This window comes from Ambystoma mexicanum, chromosome 14, assembly GCF_040938575.1.
Source record: "Ambystoma mexicanum isolate Mex_15411 chromosome 14, UKY_AmexF1_1, whole genome shotgun sequence".
Taxonomy (NCBI): Eukaryota; Metazoa; Chordata; class Amphibia; order Caudata; family Ambystomatidae; genus Ambystoma; species Ambystoma mexicanum.
Genome location: NC_090940.1, coordinates 391,736,149 through 391,754,895, shown reverse-complemented (window position 1 = coordinate 391,754,895; position 18,747 = coordinate 391,736,149). Strand labels below are relative to the sequence as shown.

Genomic DNA, 18,747 nt, shown 5'->3' with positions numbered 1-18,747 from the left:
CACAGAAAGGGACAATGGACTATGTTTCCCTGGCCGCAGTGGCCATTTATTTATTTGTTTCGGCTGCGGAACGCGACACGTCTGGCAACTGAAAAAAACACACCATTAGTACCCGGGTCTAATGACGCAGGGTACTAATGGCAATGAGGCCCTCGCCAGTAGGCCATTACCGCGTCAGGTGTTCTGCCCCCTGGGCCTTCATTAAGGCCCTTGCTACGCTCAGGCCTGTAACTATTGACCCCAGGGGCATTACCTGACGTGGTAATGGCCGCCCGCACAGGGCTTATTGCCTTAATAATGTGAACTGACAAAATTACCGAATTCTGAGAAGTGAGAAAATTGGTTGATGGATTATGTACAACTAAATTGATCAATCTTTGTCTTTTCGTGTCTTCCAAGGTACTAACATTACAGGCAAGACACATAATGGCAGAATTAGCCGTAAGCAAGAAATGGCTTGTAATTGATCATTCAAAGTTTTACAGTTCTACATGGCGCTGTGAATGGGTTGAGATGGTCTAGAACTCTTTCTCTCTAGCTATAATGGCTGAAATTCTCAGTAAAATCAGTTCTAGATAGGGTTTGATCAATTCAAAGTTAAGCGTCAATTGTCAGAATTGAAAGGTTTTTGTTTTGGGAGCTTCATCTCATGACATGTGGATGCAGTAAAGTAATGCCATATTGGTAAACCGTTAGTGAACACATGGTTTGGGTAATTAAGGAGATACAGCTAATGAAGTGGATAGCCGAGCTAATGATTTGAATCCTGTAGAGGAACACACTATAAAATGTTTTAAATGTTATTTGTCTGTTGCTATGAATTAAATTATGAAAAAGGGTCTTAACGAGAGACGTTGAGGAAATGTATGCATGTGAGAAGATCATCACACAAAGAAATCAGTTGAGTAAGGCCTTACAGTTAGGTTATGTTAACATATTTTTTACTGACTCGAATAATCTGAGTGGAAGCAGCCCTTTTTCTCTTATTGACATTGCGTGGGCTAGCCGCTGGAGTTGCTATATGTAGATTTGCGCACTTATTGTATACATTTTTTTTTTTTGTTGACTCGTATGCTATTTGTAACAATTGGAGTCGGCATCACCAATACGAGACTGTGGGTATGCTACCCAAGTAGGCAAAAGCATTATCAACTTGGGGTTCATAGATCCATAACTGTTTGATATTTAGATATGTTCTTTCTTATTTCAAACTTTGTTTATTTTTCTGGTACTGACTGTTGCTCTCATTTTCTTTTGTTTCCCTGATAGGTTTTGTTAATGCTCGGTTGGAGAAGGAAACTCCTATTTTCAATAAGCAAAGGATTGATTTTACACCACCAGAGAACATAAACAGCCTTATTGTATGCAGTAACCAGCTTTGCATGAGCCTTGGCAGAGATTCCCTTCTCAGGTAAATGACCTGTGGTCCATCTTATCGATGTCCTCAATCTTTGATAAGTGATAAAATAAAGATGTTTAACGTGAACTCTCTTGTTAGCTTTGATGCTTGTGGGGGCTGTTGTGAAACTATAGTGAACATTTAGCTTCCTAATTCATATTGACTTTGTGTTCCCTATGCATAGCCATTGGATTGGCTGACTTTCATTAATGTTTATGCAGAAATGCGTTTACCTCCTCCACGGCAGTCAGTTGGGGTTCCTCCCCAAGTGTAGCACCGAGACAGCCACCATCCAGTTTGTGGGTGGTGCCCTTCAAATAGGGGATAAGGGCGTCTCATGCCACCTCTTCATCCTTGACATCTCTGCTGCATTTAATACATAATGGGATTCTCTGGCACTGTCCTGAATTGGTTTACCACCTACCTATTGGACAGACACCAGGTCACCCAGATGAACACGCTGCATTGTAACCAACTCACAGTTTCCTGTGAGTTCCCCAAGGAACCCTCCTCTCACTGATCCTTTTTAACCTTTATATGGAGCTTCTTGGCACACACCTCAAAGATCCAAATATAGCCATCTATCAATACACAGACAATACTCGGTTGAACTTGAGAGTAAAAAGCCCACAGAACATCGGTCGCAACTGCGATTACTAGCCATCATTCAGTCCTGGATGGTGACTGCCTTCCTCAAACATAAACCCCTTCAAGACCAAATTCGTACTCATCAGTTCCTCCGCTAAACAACAAATTGTCCAAAATGACTCATTGATGGGCGCCTAAAAGGATTTGATCTGCAACTCTTGGATTCAGCAACATCCTTAGATTTCATCACTAACAGCAGCTTGTCCTTTCCGAAACACACATCCACGAAGGCTCCAATGGCCTGACTCCAAATCACCACCCTTCGCAAAATCAAACCCTTCATTTCTGCCTCAGGACTTCTGTAGAGAAAAAGAGAGGGAAAGAGAAAGAGGCTCTCAAAAAACCCCTCAAAATACTTCAAACAGAATTAGAATGTATTTTTATTCACTGTTTCTGATTTCTGATGAAAATCACTGCCCTTAAAGACTCCATCGTACCAATCTACTCACCAGTACCATCCTATGTTACTGTTTCAGGTAAAGCTATATATAGCTATGCTGTACCTTTTTATTCAACTGGCTCCTGACTTGAGAGTATTACTTCAAGTGCTCTCCCACGTGAAGCCCTTCGAGAGTCGGGCCATATGGAGAAGACCTGCAACTGAGATGTGGCTTGATCTTCCTCTGTAACCTTAGGATCTGGGAAAATCTTAAAACGTGGATCAATGAAGCTTTGATCCAAATTATTCCTAGAATTGCTTTTTCAGAAAAAAAGCACTGAGACTGGTTTCTTTTGAAAATATGATATGCAAAATGGACCTGTAAAGAAAATAATGATTTCATATCATGGCCTGCACAGAAAACACATTCAAGTTGCAAACTACGAGTCCAGCATAAAAAGTCAATTGCCCTCAATTCTCTACATCAGCAAAGCACACCATTTCTTGCTCACCAAGTGTTAGGGAGAATTCTCACACAAGTGCTAAATACCCTCTACCTTAGAGTCCTCCAGTTCTTTTTCTATATTTTGGGACTTTGAACTTTTCATTTTCAATGTGTTTTACTTTTGGTTTATTTGGTTATGGAGTTTTAAAACAACTCCATAGGTATCATTTTTTTCTGTGTGTCACACAGCACCCTCAGTGCAGTGGCACAGGGGTGTCTTTCAGACTCCCCAGGGTTTAAACACCTTCTCTGGACTGACTACCGTCTCCCGGAGCATGTAAAGTTAAATTGGCTTTACTAGTCTTTTTAAATTTACAGACCTAGCACACACTATCTTTCTATAGAGTGCTGGAGGGGTTGCGTAGCTTCCCCTGAGTCTAAACACTCATGTAACAGTAAAATGTTACCCTTTCCTACTTTAAATGGCTGGTGGCAGTGGTTTAGATCAAACTACCGTGATTTTTCCCGACCTCTAACAACGGTAGCTAAAAATCGGGTCAGCCATGTTTTCCAATACGGCGCCCCAGATCTATCTGTAAAAACAGACTCCGGTCATCTTTTTTCGCCATTTCTTTTAGGAAAGGTCCTTCTTGTGTCTGTCTCTGCGTGCCAAACCAAGTTTGGTCCCTTTGTTTGTTGGCCTTTGGCGGGCTTCAGTGCTGAAGCCCTCAGGCACCTGTGTGTCTGGGATGGACAGGATGTGAGGGAGGTGCCCGAAACTGCCTGTGCTTAGTCTCCTAGGGGACCGGAATGCGCTCTGGTGTGATTGGTCGACTGACTGTCCGGCAAGGCCAGCCACCTTGCTGTGTGAGTGACAGCCAGGCTGGAATCGATGTGGGGGGTAAAACTGTTTAAAAGCAGGTCTCTGGGACTTGGAAAGCAGAGACGACCACTGGAACGAAAGAACCGAAGACGAGCTGAAGGAAGACGACTGCTGCAACTCCTGGACGACTGGTCAAGCCCTGCTGCAGGTCCGAATTGCCTGAAACTCCAATCGACAGAGAAGCCCTTCATGGTTAACTTCTTCCCATGAGTTTGGTGGGAACAATAAACTCGCAAGCCACCTGAAACTGCTCGTGCCCAATGGAACACTCATCCACACTTTGAAAAGAAACAAATCACAGTACTTTTATTCTAAAAAAAGCAGTTATATGAATAATTTGGATCAAAGCTTCATTCATCTGTGTTGTAAGGATTTCCCTGATCCTAAGGTTATGGTTCAGAAAGATCAAGCCACATCTAAGTTGCAGGTCTTTTCCATATGGCCTGACTCTCAAAAGGCTACACGTGGGAGAGCAGTTGCTGGCTCCTGACTTGAGAGTATACCTTCAATGAAGCTTTGATCCAAATTATTTATATAACTGCTTTTTTTTAGAAGGAAAAGTACTGGGAATTGAGTTTTCCGTTGGGCACAAGCAGTTTCACTGGTACAGCATAGCTATATATAGCTTTACCTGAAACAGAAACGCAGTATGGTACTGGTGAGTAGATTTGTATGATGGAGTCTTTAAGGGCAGTGATTTTCAGCAGAAGTCAGAAACAGTAAATAAAAATACATTCTAATGCCGTTTGCAGTATTTGAGATTTTTGTGTGTGCTTTTTTTAAGATCCTCTTTCTCTCCCTCTATCGTTCTTTCTTTCTCTGTCAGTTTCCTGCCCAGGGATTGTCTTGGACATAATTCTGGGCCTTTTCTGGCAGTACTACAGGCCTTTTCCCTTGATTGCAGTCTTCTCTTTCTACTATACTGGTATTCTGTGTGAGACATCCAGCGTTTCCCTTTCTGTTCGCTGGCCGGCCAGGAAAATGGGATGGGGGTTCAGGATGTCTAGCTGTTCTCGAATTCAATGGCAGTCACCACAATAGTTTATCATAAGTGGGTGAATTAAATAAAGGTCAAATGTAGAGAAATTGATTTTTACAAACCCAACGTTTGTAATTGACAAGTGTGGGACGAGGTAATGTCTCTAAGGGAATATTAATATTGAATAGAAAGACAAACCCACCCAAAGCACAACAGTAGATGCAGAACAAATGAGATATGGGTAAGGGGGTGCATTACAGACCCATTAATCATAATGCTGCTTTGATAATTTTCCCAAGTATAAAATTGGCTTGAGTTCCAAAGGTCGGCAGTGGCTGTTAAAATGAGGCAAGAATAGTCAACTCAAGTGTATTTATACAAGCCTAAAAAACTCTTCAACGTATATCTACACGACCCCAGAAACATGAATGCAACACAACTTTTGTTTTGAGGAAACGTTACCAGAAATGTATGTGCCTTCTCCATGTTCTCCTCCTCCTAGTTATGTTGGAACACAATTTCCTATAGAGCGCAGAAAGTGCAAGATACCGCGCATTTGAAGTACCGTTAGCCGATGCATTTGGGCGACAAGCTTAAAGTTTACAATCGCTTGTTGGTTCAAGTTAAGATTAGAATAAGTCCTAAAGTTAGGATTCCACACAGCTGAATAAACACAGTTGTTTGTTTACCATGAAAAGGTTCTTAAATTAACAGAGATGACAATATAGTTTTATTTATTTTTACTCTTCTAGAATTGAGGCTCTCAAGCCATCCCCACCCCCACCCCCACTTTTTGTGTTATGAAGAGGCAACGCAGAATCGGCGATTGCTCTCCGTCCTGAAGAAGGTTGACCTAAATCACCGGATAAGGGGACCCCCAAACTTATTGAGAGAACTCAACCGAAACATATGTCAACAACAGTTTTCTAAACCCCTGAATGTAGACAGAGGGTCACATTGTAAAATAACAAAGTGCAAAATTGACATTTGTTTGATTCCTTTTCTGTGATTTCAATGATCTATCACCAGTTTGTCCCAACGTGTTTGAACATGATAAATGTGTGCGAAAGTTGTGAATGAATGAATGGTACATGGAGGGATGTGTTTTTTTTTTGGTATATTGAGCTGAATTTTTCAAAATGTCTTTATATTTTTGTGACTATTTATACAAATAAATATGATGCTATGATGATTTAAACAATATATAGCGGTCATCTCTGGTCTAGCCGTCCCACCCCTCTTCTATTTGGTATGTGTTAACTTCATCTATCCTTTTTTTAAAGATTGTATTGAAATTCCATTCCTAAACATTTAAATTGTTAGATAATACATAATTACAGTATTCCTTCTGTAAAACACTGCATTGTCTCCATGTTTACAGTAAAGTGTAGGTTAGTGTATCAAAATCTCATTGCGTCAACTATATTTAATTTTTCATTGGGGGAAGATGCATCATACTGACAAGTGAGCACCTTTGAAAATGGACATTATATCACACGGCCAAATACATTTGATGGCAAACCTAGTTCTGTAACTTGCTGGTCGTATGCAACTGGTGCTCAACCCATGAACAAATCCCACTCTCCTTGATATTATATCTGATCACAGCAAACTCCAATATTCCTCCTAGATTTCCTTGTTCTCTGCCTACTACGCCACCCACTCTACTTAGTGTCTTATATTCTTTCCTCTTACATCATTAATACACAAATCTAAGGTTTACACAAAGAAGTGATCAAATGTTGCATCCAGTCTGCAGATCTACTGCACTGCCATACACTGTAGTTGGCCTACTTAGCTCACTTTGCTCTATGATTATGATTGCATTATATATTAGTACTTTTAGGAGAGAGCTAGCCAAACTGTACTCAGAGCCTTTTTATCATATCTATGTATGTCTACTAATGCAGCTAACGTTTCACATTTTACAGTCACTCATCCAGTGCTCGTAAAGAATGTTCGCCCACTTGCATCGTTGAGTAGATTTTATAAAGGGCGCACACCATTTGCTGGGGATGTTTAAAAGTTTAATTTACTATATACTTTATTTGCAGTAAATGTCAAATAAAGGTTTCACTTTGCATGGCTGTCCTCTGGGTGGCAGCAGTGTCCCAAACATAAAGTAGGTTTGTGGTGACATGCACCATTTTACAGAAAGCGTATTTACATTTGTTGTCATTCATTGCCACGGGTCGAGTGCATTTCTCTTAAATCGAGTAGGTAAACTAAGATAATCAACCTGTAGTTCTAATGGAATTTTAAAGAATTTGCAATGCCTAATTCACCTCACTAATGTCTGTCTTCAGCGGTACACAAAACTGCTGTATTCTTGCTTATTTTATGTCTTGGGTCCAAATAACTTCTGCTGACATTAACTTTATTAGAACAACATTGCTAATTTAGTGGGTTTGTTTGCCAATCAAGAACATTTTAATTAGCAAATACTGCTAATCAATTTTGGAAAACTATTGTATGCCTTGCCATACACAATGGATCATAGCAGATTCCCAGGATAGGGTTAGTGTGTGACTTAGTGTTTGGATTTATTAAACAAAAGAAGTACGTAGTGCAGATTGGTACCAGAAAGAACGTGGATGTCTGCAAACTGATGCACAATTAAAAGAAAATGAGTAATAGCTGTTAAGGATTTCAATCAGGCACACACCCAGGTCTCGCCTAGCATGTAGTGCGCAATTAAACCCTTATTTATTGTGTCTATAAATTCAGTATTCTGAATGATATACCACTCCTATCACACCCTTCTCAAAATACCCCCCAGGTCACACTAAACCAGGAATCGGGCTAGTTTGTAAAGGTAAATATGTATTTATTTATTTAATATTCAAATCACACAAGTTTAATATGTATATGTTTCTGAGGCTTGTGGAATCTGCTTAGATCACATGCTGTGCATAGGCCGACATATAGTGAAAGCTGCAGAGTATTACAGTTTGTTTTTCGAAACTCGAAAAAGGGCGTTGACACAGGGCGTGCCAGTAATACTATCCCCTAGTGTGACGTCCACTGTACCCATGATCCCTCACGCGTCTAGGACCCTCAGATTGTTTTTTTCCGCCCAACTGGTCGGAAGCATTTCGCGGAGTTCCCTGGCCTTAGCCATACTTTTGCTAAACATTGTTAAATTTACCCATTTCTCCACCCCAACGTCGAGTCACCGAACTTCCACACTCGACGCCGGCCTGGAGAAGAATTCGACTATCGACAGCTGCACGACGGATTTGGGCCTCGGAAGGCCTCTGGCCTCGGCCCGGGCCTTGAAAGGCCGCTGGCCTCGGTCCTGCAAGTAGGGAGAGTGGGGGGTGGACCTACTGTACACTCTTTTGGTATATAGGTACATTCTTATATATTCCTACACTTACAAGCCCGCTGCCATAAGGTGCGTATGGAGGGTACCCCTTTTCAATTCTGCCCCAAGTGCAACCGCAAGTACCCTTGGGTCGACAGGCACGCCACGTGCAATCTCTGCTTGCCGAGGGACAACCCTGAGGCGAACTGCAGAGCGTGTAGTAGGTTTAAACCCAAAACACTTAAGGACCGTTCAATCAAGCGTTGGCCCCACCACGCCAGGCGTCAGGAGGCCATGGCAGCGGAGGGCGCCTTCAGCGATGGCAGCGACGCCGTGCTTTCGGACGGCGAGGGCATTATGGCATTGAAGGACAGCCGAGCGCAAGTCCCCGACCTCGGAAGGTCGTCCGGCAGGGCGGCTATGGGGAAGACCCCCGGCGACACAAGCGCTTCCCACAGCACTTCCACAAAACACATGAAGTTCAACCGGGACTCGACGCGCACGTCGAGTTCTCGGAAAGAGGCACATAGAGAACGGTCCGAATCGGCGTCCTCTGGGCGTTCTCGATCAAGATCGCCGCATGACTCCAGGTAATCATCCACTGTTACCAAGAGTGCCTCGCTCCCCAAGGTAACGGAAGTTCGATCGTCGGAGGACGAAGCCGACTTCCATCCCCAGAACGCACTCCAGGAGTCGGCGCCCACAGACCGCGTTACGGCGGCTCCCGAGCCCCTACCTCCACACTCGAAGGATAGGGACACAACCCCGAACCTTGACGCCAGGCATTGAAAGGCTCTGAATTGGCGGAAAAACAGGGAAAACACTCTTCCACTCACGGGGAGGGGGAAAACAACAGAGGAAGCAGCCTTTGCCTACTTCCACACCTTTAAAACACTCCACTCCTCATATATCTTCTGCTATCGCAAAGACCCCTGCTCAGACCACCAAGTCAAGTCAGGATAAGTCAGAGAAACTTCCAGAAAGAGTCATTCCCAGTTCTAGAGAATGGTCTAGTGATGACATAGACAGGGTCATGTCAAGGATGTCGTCATTGGCAGATTTTTACGCAAAAAAACCCTGAACACATTCTCTCTTATACTCCCGACGGGTCAGCACCCTCAGGCTCTTAGGATCCTATACCTCCAAGTAAAATGTCCCGGTTTGAAACACCAACACGGTCTTCGGACCCTTTCTATTTACAGCCCTACTCTCCGTATCAAGGAGAGACATCCTTTTGTGAGGATCCAGATTTGGGCATGTTGGAAGAACAAACTGTTACGGGCTACTATGGGGATGATGAGGACCAAGAAGAGGTTGAGGACGACCCGGAAACCTACAGAGTAGATTCCCCGGTAGAGAAGGAACCCCCGGTTACCGACTCCCCTGTCGACAACCTATCTCTCCTGAATGAAGTTCTGTCTCGAGCAGCTGAACATTTCCACATTGACACCCAGGGTGCTCAAGAGGAGAGGGACTTCGCCGAGGAGTTAGTGGGAGAAAGGAGGCCTGTTGCTCAGGCCATCCCTATCCTGAAGTCTATTCAGAGGAGAATAGACCATTCACTCGTAAATCCTAACCTCACCAGAGCAGTGAACCCCAGGATTGAGAAACTTTTCAAGGCAGCCCAATCAGACCCACTGTATATAAGGGGGGCATCTGAAACCGGTCTACCTGGTTGTTACAAACACCCGTAAGAGGGCTGGAACACCCTTGTCATCGTCCGAAGCTCCTCCCGACAAGGAGAGCAAGAAACTGTATGGTTTGGGCAGGAAAGTAGACTCCACTTCCGCCTACCAGGCAAGGATTGCCAACTCAACCACCCTGTTGGCCAGCTACAACTGCCATCAGTGGGAAGAAGTTGCGGCACTCATAGACTCTGCCCCAGAACCCTTAAAGAGCCAGTTGGCACGAGTTTCGGCGGAGGGAAGAGCCGTGTCCGGTTGCATTTTAAAAGCAACCTTTGATGCCGCGGATAACGCCGGCAGATTGATAGCAGAAGGAACTGTTATCAAGAGAGACGCTTGGTTACGGCAGTCTGGATTCAAAGCTGAAACCCAAGCATCATTGTTAGATAAACCGGTGGAGCCGGATCTGTTGTTTGGTAAGGCGGTCGAGGACGCGCTGAAAAATGCCAAGGACGAGTATGAAACACTCAAATCGCTAGGCCAACTAACCAATAAACCCCCTAATCCGAGAGGGAATGGCAGATTTCGTCACCCACGCGGCCAAAATTCCCAGAGAGGATCTAACTATTCCCAGGGGCAGGGTACCCCATGGAGCAATAATAACCAACAGTCTACCCAGGGTTACGGCAGGGGTAATAAAAGAGGACGTGGAAAAGGTAGAGGCAGCCCCAGTAGAGGAGGCGGCACGCCTCCACCAAAACAGTGACGCTCCGTTCAGGGTCCCTTCTCACGCAACCCCAGTAGGGGGACGCATTTCCAACTTCATGCAAGCTTGGGAAAGAATCACATCAGACAGATGGGTGCTGTCCACAGTATCCGCAGGGTACTGCATAGAACTGTTAGAGCGTCCCAGAAACCATCCTCCACGACAGAAAATACATTCTTTGGACCACCAGAAGATCCTCCTCGAGGGGATTGTCAATCTGCTAGCAAGGACACGATAGAACCCGTCCCGGGACACCAGGTAAACAAGGGTATTTATTCAACTTACTTCCTTGTGCCAAAAAAAAGATTGGACAATGCGCCCAGTATTGGATTTATAGCCTGCAAACAAGTATGTCAAGCCTCAAAAGTTTCGCATGACTATTCTCCAGGAGGTAATCCCCCTCCTAAAAAAGGGGGATTACATGGCAACATTGGACATGAAAGATGCCTATTTTCATATTTCCATGTTCCCAGCGCACAGAAAGTACTTGCGTTTCAAGGTGGATAGTCGGCACTACCAGTTCAAGGTACTGCCCTTCGGGATAGCTTCGGCTCCAAGGGCATTCACCAAGGTACTGGCGGTGGCGGCAGCACACTTACGCAGGGAGGCAATCCTGGTGTACCCTTACCTGGACGACTGGCTCATCACGGGGAGACCCCAGTAATTTGCAGAGCAAACATTCAAATGACTATAGACCTCCTCTTCGACTTGGGCTTCTCAATAAACGAGAAAAAGTCAAGTCTTGTGCCAAGCACATCCAAACAGTTCCTAGGAGCTATCCTAGACACTCGAGGGGTTGACCTTTCCTTCCGAGGAAAGAATTCGGAATATACTGCTGCAAATTCCGCAATATCAGTCCGGTCGCCAGATAACGGTACGTAAAGCAATGCGTTTGCTGGGCATGATGGCGCCATGTATTTACCTGGTCCCCCACGCGTGCCAGCGCATGCGTCCCATGCAGGAATGGTTGGCGAAACAGTGGTCTCAGGCAAGTGGTCAGTGGGACGATCTAGTGGTCGTTTCGCCAACACTTGTACAAAGCCTTCACTGGTGGACAAGAGAGAATCTGTCCCAGGGGAAACCATTTTACGATCCCGAGATACAGGCGGTAGTCACAACCGATGCATGCCTGACTGGGTAGGGAGCTCACCATCTCCACCACACAGCTCAGGGTCACTGTTCGCACTCAGTGGCCAAGAATCACATCAACCTGCTAGAGCTTCTGGCAGTATTCAGAGCACTTCAAGCATTCAAGCCCTACCTGTTAAATCTGTCAGTGCAAATCCGGACGGACAGCACTACAGCCATGTTCTACCTGAACAAGCAAGGAGGGACTCGGTCGCCAAATCTGTCCAAGCTTGCCCAGAAAATCTGGATATGGGCACTCAGACGGAACATCTTCCTGTCATCGCAACATGTTCCAGGGGATCTCAATTCCCTAGCGGATGCTCTGAGCAGAGACCCCCTCCCAGAGGAACACGAATGGTGTCTACACAGAGAAGTCGTAGAAGATATCTTCTCTCAGTGGGGTTTCCCCACTATAGACCTATTCACCACAAGCGAAAACAGACAATGCCCAGGATTTGCATCCAGGTTCCCCCAACCAGACTCCCAGGAGAACGCCCTGTGGATGAACTGGTCAGGGATGTTTGCGTATGCTTTTCCACCAACTCCTCTAATCAGGAAGGTGGTCAACAAGATGAACAGAGAATCGATGACGCTCGTCCTAGTTGCTCCCATGTGGGCAAGACCACCGTGGTTCCCCAGATTGGTGGTGTGCGAACCCATCAAACTTCCGGGCTGGTACAACCTTCTGTCCCAGCACCAAGGTCAAACAGTGCATCCTCAACCCAACTCAATGAACCTGGCAGCATGGCTCCTGAGGTCATAGAGTTCGGACATCTCAATTTACCACAGAGGTGTATGGACATCCTAAAGGAATCTAGGAAACCTAACACGAGGCACTGCCACTTTGACAAATGGAAGAGATTTGTTATCTGGTGCCAGAATAAACAAATCAACCCAGTTGATTGCACTCCTTCCACTATTGTAACATAATGCTCCACCATAAAGCCTTCATGGAAGGAGTAAAGAGACTTCACCCTCCTATTTCAAACCCACCACCGGGTTGGGACCTTAACGTGGTGCTATCTAAGCTCATGGGCCCCCCATTCGAGCCCATGCACAAAAGCAGTCTCAAACACCTGACCTACAAAACGGCCTTCTTAGTAGCAATTACATCTATAAGAAGAGTCTGTGAAATTCAGGCTCTGCAGTGCAAGATCCCTTCATTACTGTCCATAAAGATAAACTGGTTTTACGCACACACCCTAGGTTCTCACCTAAGTTTATTTCAAAATTCCACCTGAACCAGTCCATCGAGCTTCCGGCTTTCTTCCAAGACCCACAAAGCTCGGCTGAGGTGAAACTAAACACACTAGATGTGCGTAGGGCGGTCCTCTACTATGTAAACAAGACCAGATCGTTAAGGAAAACAGATCAACTGTTTGTCTCCGTAGCTACAGGCAGAGAGGGGGGGATCGCGTCTCTAAAGGTGCCATCTCTAAGTGGATTGTTAACTGTATCCAGCTGTGTTACTCACTTTCTGAAAAAACTCTGCCTTTCACGCCTAGGGCTCACTCTACAAGAGGCATTGGGGCCACTCTGGCTTTCATTGCAAATGTACCCCTTGACACCATTTGCAAAGCAGCTACTTGGAGCTCTAGTCACACTTTTACTCAGCACTACTGCATTGACACTCATTCCAAGACAGATACACTAGTGGGACAAGCGGTTCTAAGACATGTATTTGCTCATGACCCTTCACACATCCCACCTCCTTCTTCAGGTACTGCTTGCTAATCTATGCACAGCATGTGATCTAAGCAGATTCCACAAGCCTCAGAAGGGATACATTACTCGCCGTAATCGTATTTCTGATGCTTGTATCTGCTTAGATTCATATGCGACCCACCCTTCCTCTCCTCTGAGAGAAGGCACATGGATGCTTGGAGTCTTACCTTTCTATCTATCTGCTTGGATTATCTGTACTCGCGCTACTCCTCATGCTACCTCATGTCAGAAAAAATACAATCTAAGGGTCCTAGACGCGTGAGGGATCATGGGTACAGTGGACGTCACACTAGGGATAGTATTACTGGTACGCCCTGTGTCGACGCCCTTTTTCGAGTTTTGAAAAACAAACTGTAATACTCTGCAGCTTCCACTAGATGTCAGCCTATGCACAGCATGTGAATCTAAGCAGATACAAGCATCAGAAATACGATTACGGTGAGTAATGGATCCCATATATATGCACTTGCATTTTATGGCCCATTTATAGAAACATCTTTTAATTCCATGGTCGCATTTTTCTGATAGTGATGCATTTATTTTTAACAAGCCACCACTGGCCTCATATCTGTATTGTTATTCTATATATGGTTTTTTTTCGACTTTATACTGCTGCTATGTTTATATGTTTACATAATATTGCACTTGCACTTTATGTTATAACTATTGACTGCACGTTTCGGAAAGTGATGTGTTAATTTCCAAGAAAAAAATATTTTTGTGTATGCATCCATATCCATAATCCTTCATTTCTAACCATGGGACTTATATTTCAGTATTATGCTTACCTCTTATTTTGTGACATTTTAAACATGTTTCTTTCTTGAATTACTTTACTGTGCAATGTATTATACTGCCATATCTAATTGTTTATATAGTTGATATGTCCTAGACTTTACTCCAGTCTAACATGGCTGCCCTGGTTTATACGGCATAGTGGTTGACTTGTGGAGACAGGCAAAAGGGAAGAGGGACAACTGTGCATTATGTATTGTGTTTTTCACTCTGGTTCCCTAACGTGACCAAGTGCTCAGGGTAGCGCGAAACGTGTCGTTCCGGACCCATCCTTGGCGTCCTGCTTTGTTTGCTGTGTGTGTTTTTGCTTTTTTGCCTTTTTTTTTCTTACCATCATTAAAACTCGTGTCTTTACATTGATTCGAGTTTGTCATTTTTGGGACCAGCAGTATCTCATGGTGGAGTGCGTTTTTTTATTCCCTCTGCTGTGTATATATGTATATATATATATATATATATATATATATATATATATGTATATCAGAACAAAGACAAAAAATGAAAGCAAATTGCAGCTTTCTGGGTGGCACTCTCCTCAATGAAAAAATCACCTGGATACGTAAAAAAGGATCTCCATCAAACGTCCTCTATTTTAGCATGTACAGTTAACAAGTAGCTCAGGAGAAAAACAAAACAACGCGTTTCACCCTTACGGGCTTCGTCAGACATATAGGACAGCAATCACCTAACTGTGACAATACAATTCAGAAAAATAAGCAAAGCAGTTGGATTCACTTAAAATGATGACAAATAGAAAACACAGGATAAAAGAACAGTTTTGGTTTGTGAACAGATAGCGTTTAGGTTAAAATTCCCCCTGCAAAATGAGCAATCCTACACAGATGTAAGCAATCAGCAGGTATTCGGGAATGAAAGACAATGGGCCTCATTACGAGTTTGGCGGATAGCACCATGGCTGCCGCCAAACCGGGCTCCTTTACCGGGTTCCCAGAATGGGGAATTACCGGGCCATTCCGAGTACAGAGGGCCCGGTAATTCCTTCCTCTTGGAACCCGGGCCTGGACCTTACCCATTCCCATCTGAGCCCCCATAGGGCTCAATGGGAATGGGTGAGGGAGCTAACAGCGGGCCGATTACGACAGGCCTGTTGTTAGCTCCCTCTTCCCCTCGTGGGACCCGGTAACAACGCCTGGTTTTACCAGGCGTCCTTACCGGGTCCCGCGAGGGGACCTCGTAATCAGGCAGAATGGTGTTAACAGGTCCGCACCCATTAGCGGAACCCGTTAACCCATTCCACCAGGGTCGTAATGAGGCCCAATGTCTAGAGTTTAAATGCAATCTTCCCTCCCCAAATAAGAGAGAACTGTTTTTGAAAAATGACATTTTTAAACTGACAGGTGAAAATTGCTTTGTAAAATAATGCATAAGGATGCAAAAATGCTTAAATGGATAGAAATTCTGAGGAAAGCAACACTAAACAGGTAATGAGCTATAATATAAACAACAGGACACACTTTAGATCAGGATTGGATGGAAGAAGCACTTTGAAATGGGAAAAAGACACGTGTAAACTTTAGAAAACTGCAAATTCGCGGCAAGCTTTTACTATGCGATATTGGAGAAAAAAGGGTCAAATACACTGTTCGCGATGCGATTTAGTTGTGGGTGTAGCTAAGGGTTTTAGGTATCAGTGAGAGTAGAAATTTCGTTTCTATCTTTAAAATTGAAGAAGTTTTAGAGGTTTTAGTGAGAGGCGTTTTTACAAAATAGGCGCAAAAATGAAGCAGAAGTTTGGTTTTGAAAGTGACAGATAGGTTTTATTACACTATATTAATGACTATGAAAAAGAGGAGGCCACACATAAATCTTCAGTTGCGTGGCGAGCGCAACCATTCATGTGGTGGATACTCCATTTCTTTCTGGGATTTACTTTAGTTACTCAAAATCACTAAGGAGTTATGGTTTTGTAACACAGATGAGAAAAATCAGCGCAAGAAGGATTCTAACAATACTAGCGTTCTGAATTTAAAGATGGGATGGGTTGAGATTGGGATGATACAATGCAGATATACTATGGGTCACTGTTCTTCCTATTAATACACAGTCCTTTGTAATTAAATTGGACTGTCACGGTTCTGTTCATTGGATTGGGTCATGTCTATCGGCAGCAGGGCACCTCTGAAGGGATTGGATCAGCGGCGCGGTTCTGGTCAATTGGGACTGCACCTCAGACTGGATTTTGGATAGGCCCTTCTGGTCACTGGACACAGCAGATTACAGGATGCAAGTTTCAGCGGGCAAGCCTTAATGGTAGCAAGCCAAGCTGAATCAGAATTATTCTTTTCAGTTTTGAATGTTTGAAAGTGGGTCTAGCTAGCAAGAGTTCAGCAATGCTAAAGTCTGGATTCTGCAAAGAAATCTGGCTCTTCAGAGCAGTCTTGAGTCAGCTATAAGATGAAGAGTTCTGGAACAAGGTGCTGCGTGGAAATCTGGAGGGGTTCTGGAAGCAGTATCCTATGTGTTGTGAAGTTCCTATATTTATACTGTAAAATTACATCCCCCAGTTTATGGTGTGGGCAGAGTTTCAAAACACCCCCCCCCCCCCCACAGCTGTGAATGGCTGCAGGCACGTGCTTTGTTTTGGTTGGCAGTCAGAACAGAGCTGTCATCTTTACGATGGGATTTAGGAACTCCCACATTGATTTTTTACCAAAACATAACTTTTGCACAAATGTACGTTTCTAAAATTATGTACCCTAATAAAATCGGACACATACATTTCATATTTGATTGTCTATATTCACATTCAATCCCCATCTTTGTGATAGCTGTCTTTGCCATTCTACAGATTTTTTTTATCAATTTTAACCATAACAGTTTGGATTAATCATTTCTCATTCGGTACATCTCTGGACGCTTATCAGTGGATCATGTACGTACAATGTTAGGTTTGCAACATTTATCGTTCCGCTACAATGAGAATTATATCATAACTTTGGTGCCTTAAATGGTGCAGGTTTCATCAATGTCTTCAAATCAAAAGCCTGAAATTAGGTTAATGTCTACACATTTTTAGATGTCTCTTTAGGTTGCTCAGTTAAAGATTTTCAACTTTAATCACAAATAAGGATTTAAAATGTCCCAGCAGTTTTTTTTTTTTTTTTTTTTCAATGCATCTCCCCTTCAACGCAACAACTGTCCAGTCCTTTGATCAGGGAGGTGTGTCCCCTTCCTGGAGAGGGAAGTATCCCGCCCCTCCCAGCAGAGGTCAATGCTCAGCCTGTCCTTTGTTCTTGGCTCAGCCAGAGATGAAATGTCTGATGCTCTGTTTGTTGTCAATATGTGGGAACCATTAGGCTTCCTGTTTTCAAGGGAGTGTCCAGCTGAGATGTCAACTTTCCAAGGCCAGGCAGTGCCCAATCAGAATTAAGCAGTTACTTCCACTGGGTTGCTGTAAGATTCACAATAAAGCCTTTTCTTGAACACATATGAAAGTGAGCATAGGTTATAAGGGGTTTGGACATTTAAAAGAATTAAGCCCTTAACAAACATGCTTTAAGCAAGCGTATTTTGCAATTTCTTCCAGAAAAAAAAATCCCTTTTAAACTGGGTTTGGCAGCTAATTTCCTTATCAGCTGTCAGGCAGTGAGGGCTGGATTCCTCGGACTGCCTGGAGAATCTATGATTTCAGAACACTTTTCCTTCCAATGATTCACTGGGAGACTGACTGAATTTTTAAGGGCATTTTTGGATTTTAGCCCTTCTGTGGCCTTGCTTCAGGTGACAGCAGTGATTCCTGTTTTTACACCAACTTTGCCTGTGTGTGTCAGGGTGTGCAGCTCTTTTGTGGTTTATGAACCCTGCACAGTTTTGCAGATTTGGCGCACCCGTGGGATATTGACTCCAATTTTGGCAGTTTTCTTTCCCCATTGGCAAAGGGGTGCTATGGGGTGCATTGGCATGGATAGAAATATGCGACCCCCCCCCCCCAACTTCAGCATGACGTCCAGTCGTGGGGGAGTTGGGCATGTGGGAAGTATTTCTTCTCACCAAGTAAAGAAATCCAGTTGCTTCTCCCGTCAGCGATTGATGCGACACGCTCTCGTCGCCGGTTCTGTGTGGAGCGACACTCCGGATCTCTTGGGTTTTTCCTCCGGGTCCCCGAGGAGGTCCTCCTTGATGATTGGGTGGATTTAATTCCAGTACTAGAAAACGGAATATAGCACGGTTATGGAAATTTCCCTACTACTGTTCCCTGAGGGGTGTAGTGGGGCGCATGCATGCATTTAATATCAACTTACAACATTCCCTGCCTATATTTAATAATGGTCTTAACACCCTCCCCTTGTATGTACTCAATGAACATTTAATAACTCTTTTTAGTTGTCTTAAGGTCATAGTGGGTCTTCATACTATCTGCAGATCTTTCTAGATTCCGCTGAGCATACGCAAAAGCATGTTGAAGGTTTTTCTCAGATTCTCAACATACTTGTGAGTTGTGGAGGCATTTATCAAGGCTGCTCTTGGGTTTAGAGCAGATGAGCTAGCACCATCCTTCGTCCAGTCATTAGCTCAAATGGAAACATTTTTGTTGCAGAGGAAGGGGTAGATCTGATGGCCATCAGGACAAGGGGTAACCGAATATACCAACTTGGCCCAGAATCTGCCACAAACATTTTTAATATGCTCACAATAGTTTTATTGTAA

At 44.0% G+C, this 18,747-nt stretch overlaps 1 protein-coding gene across 1 annotated transcript in view; it reads left to right on the top strand.

Annotated features, from left to right (window-relative positions):
* The window catches only part of VPS18 (VPS18 core subunit of CORVET and HOPS complexes), a 121,403-nt gene that overhangs the window by 47,735 nt on the left and 54,921 nt on the right, over positions 1-18,747 (top strand). Inside the window, exon 2 of the mRNA XM_069637511.1 lies at positions 1,270-1,411. Within this exon, the coding sequence (XP_069493612.1) occupies positions 1,270-1,411 (142 nt within the window). The remainder of the gene's footprint in view (positions 1-1,269; positions 1,412-18,747) is intronic.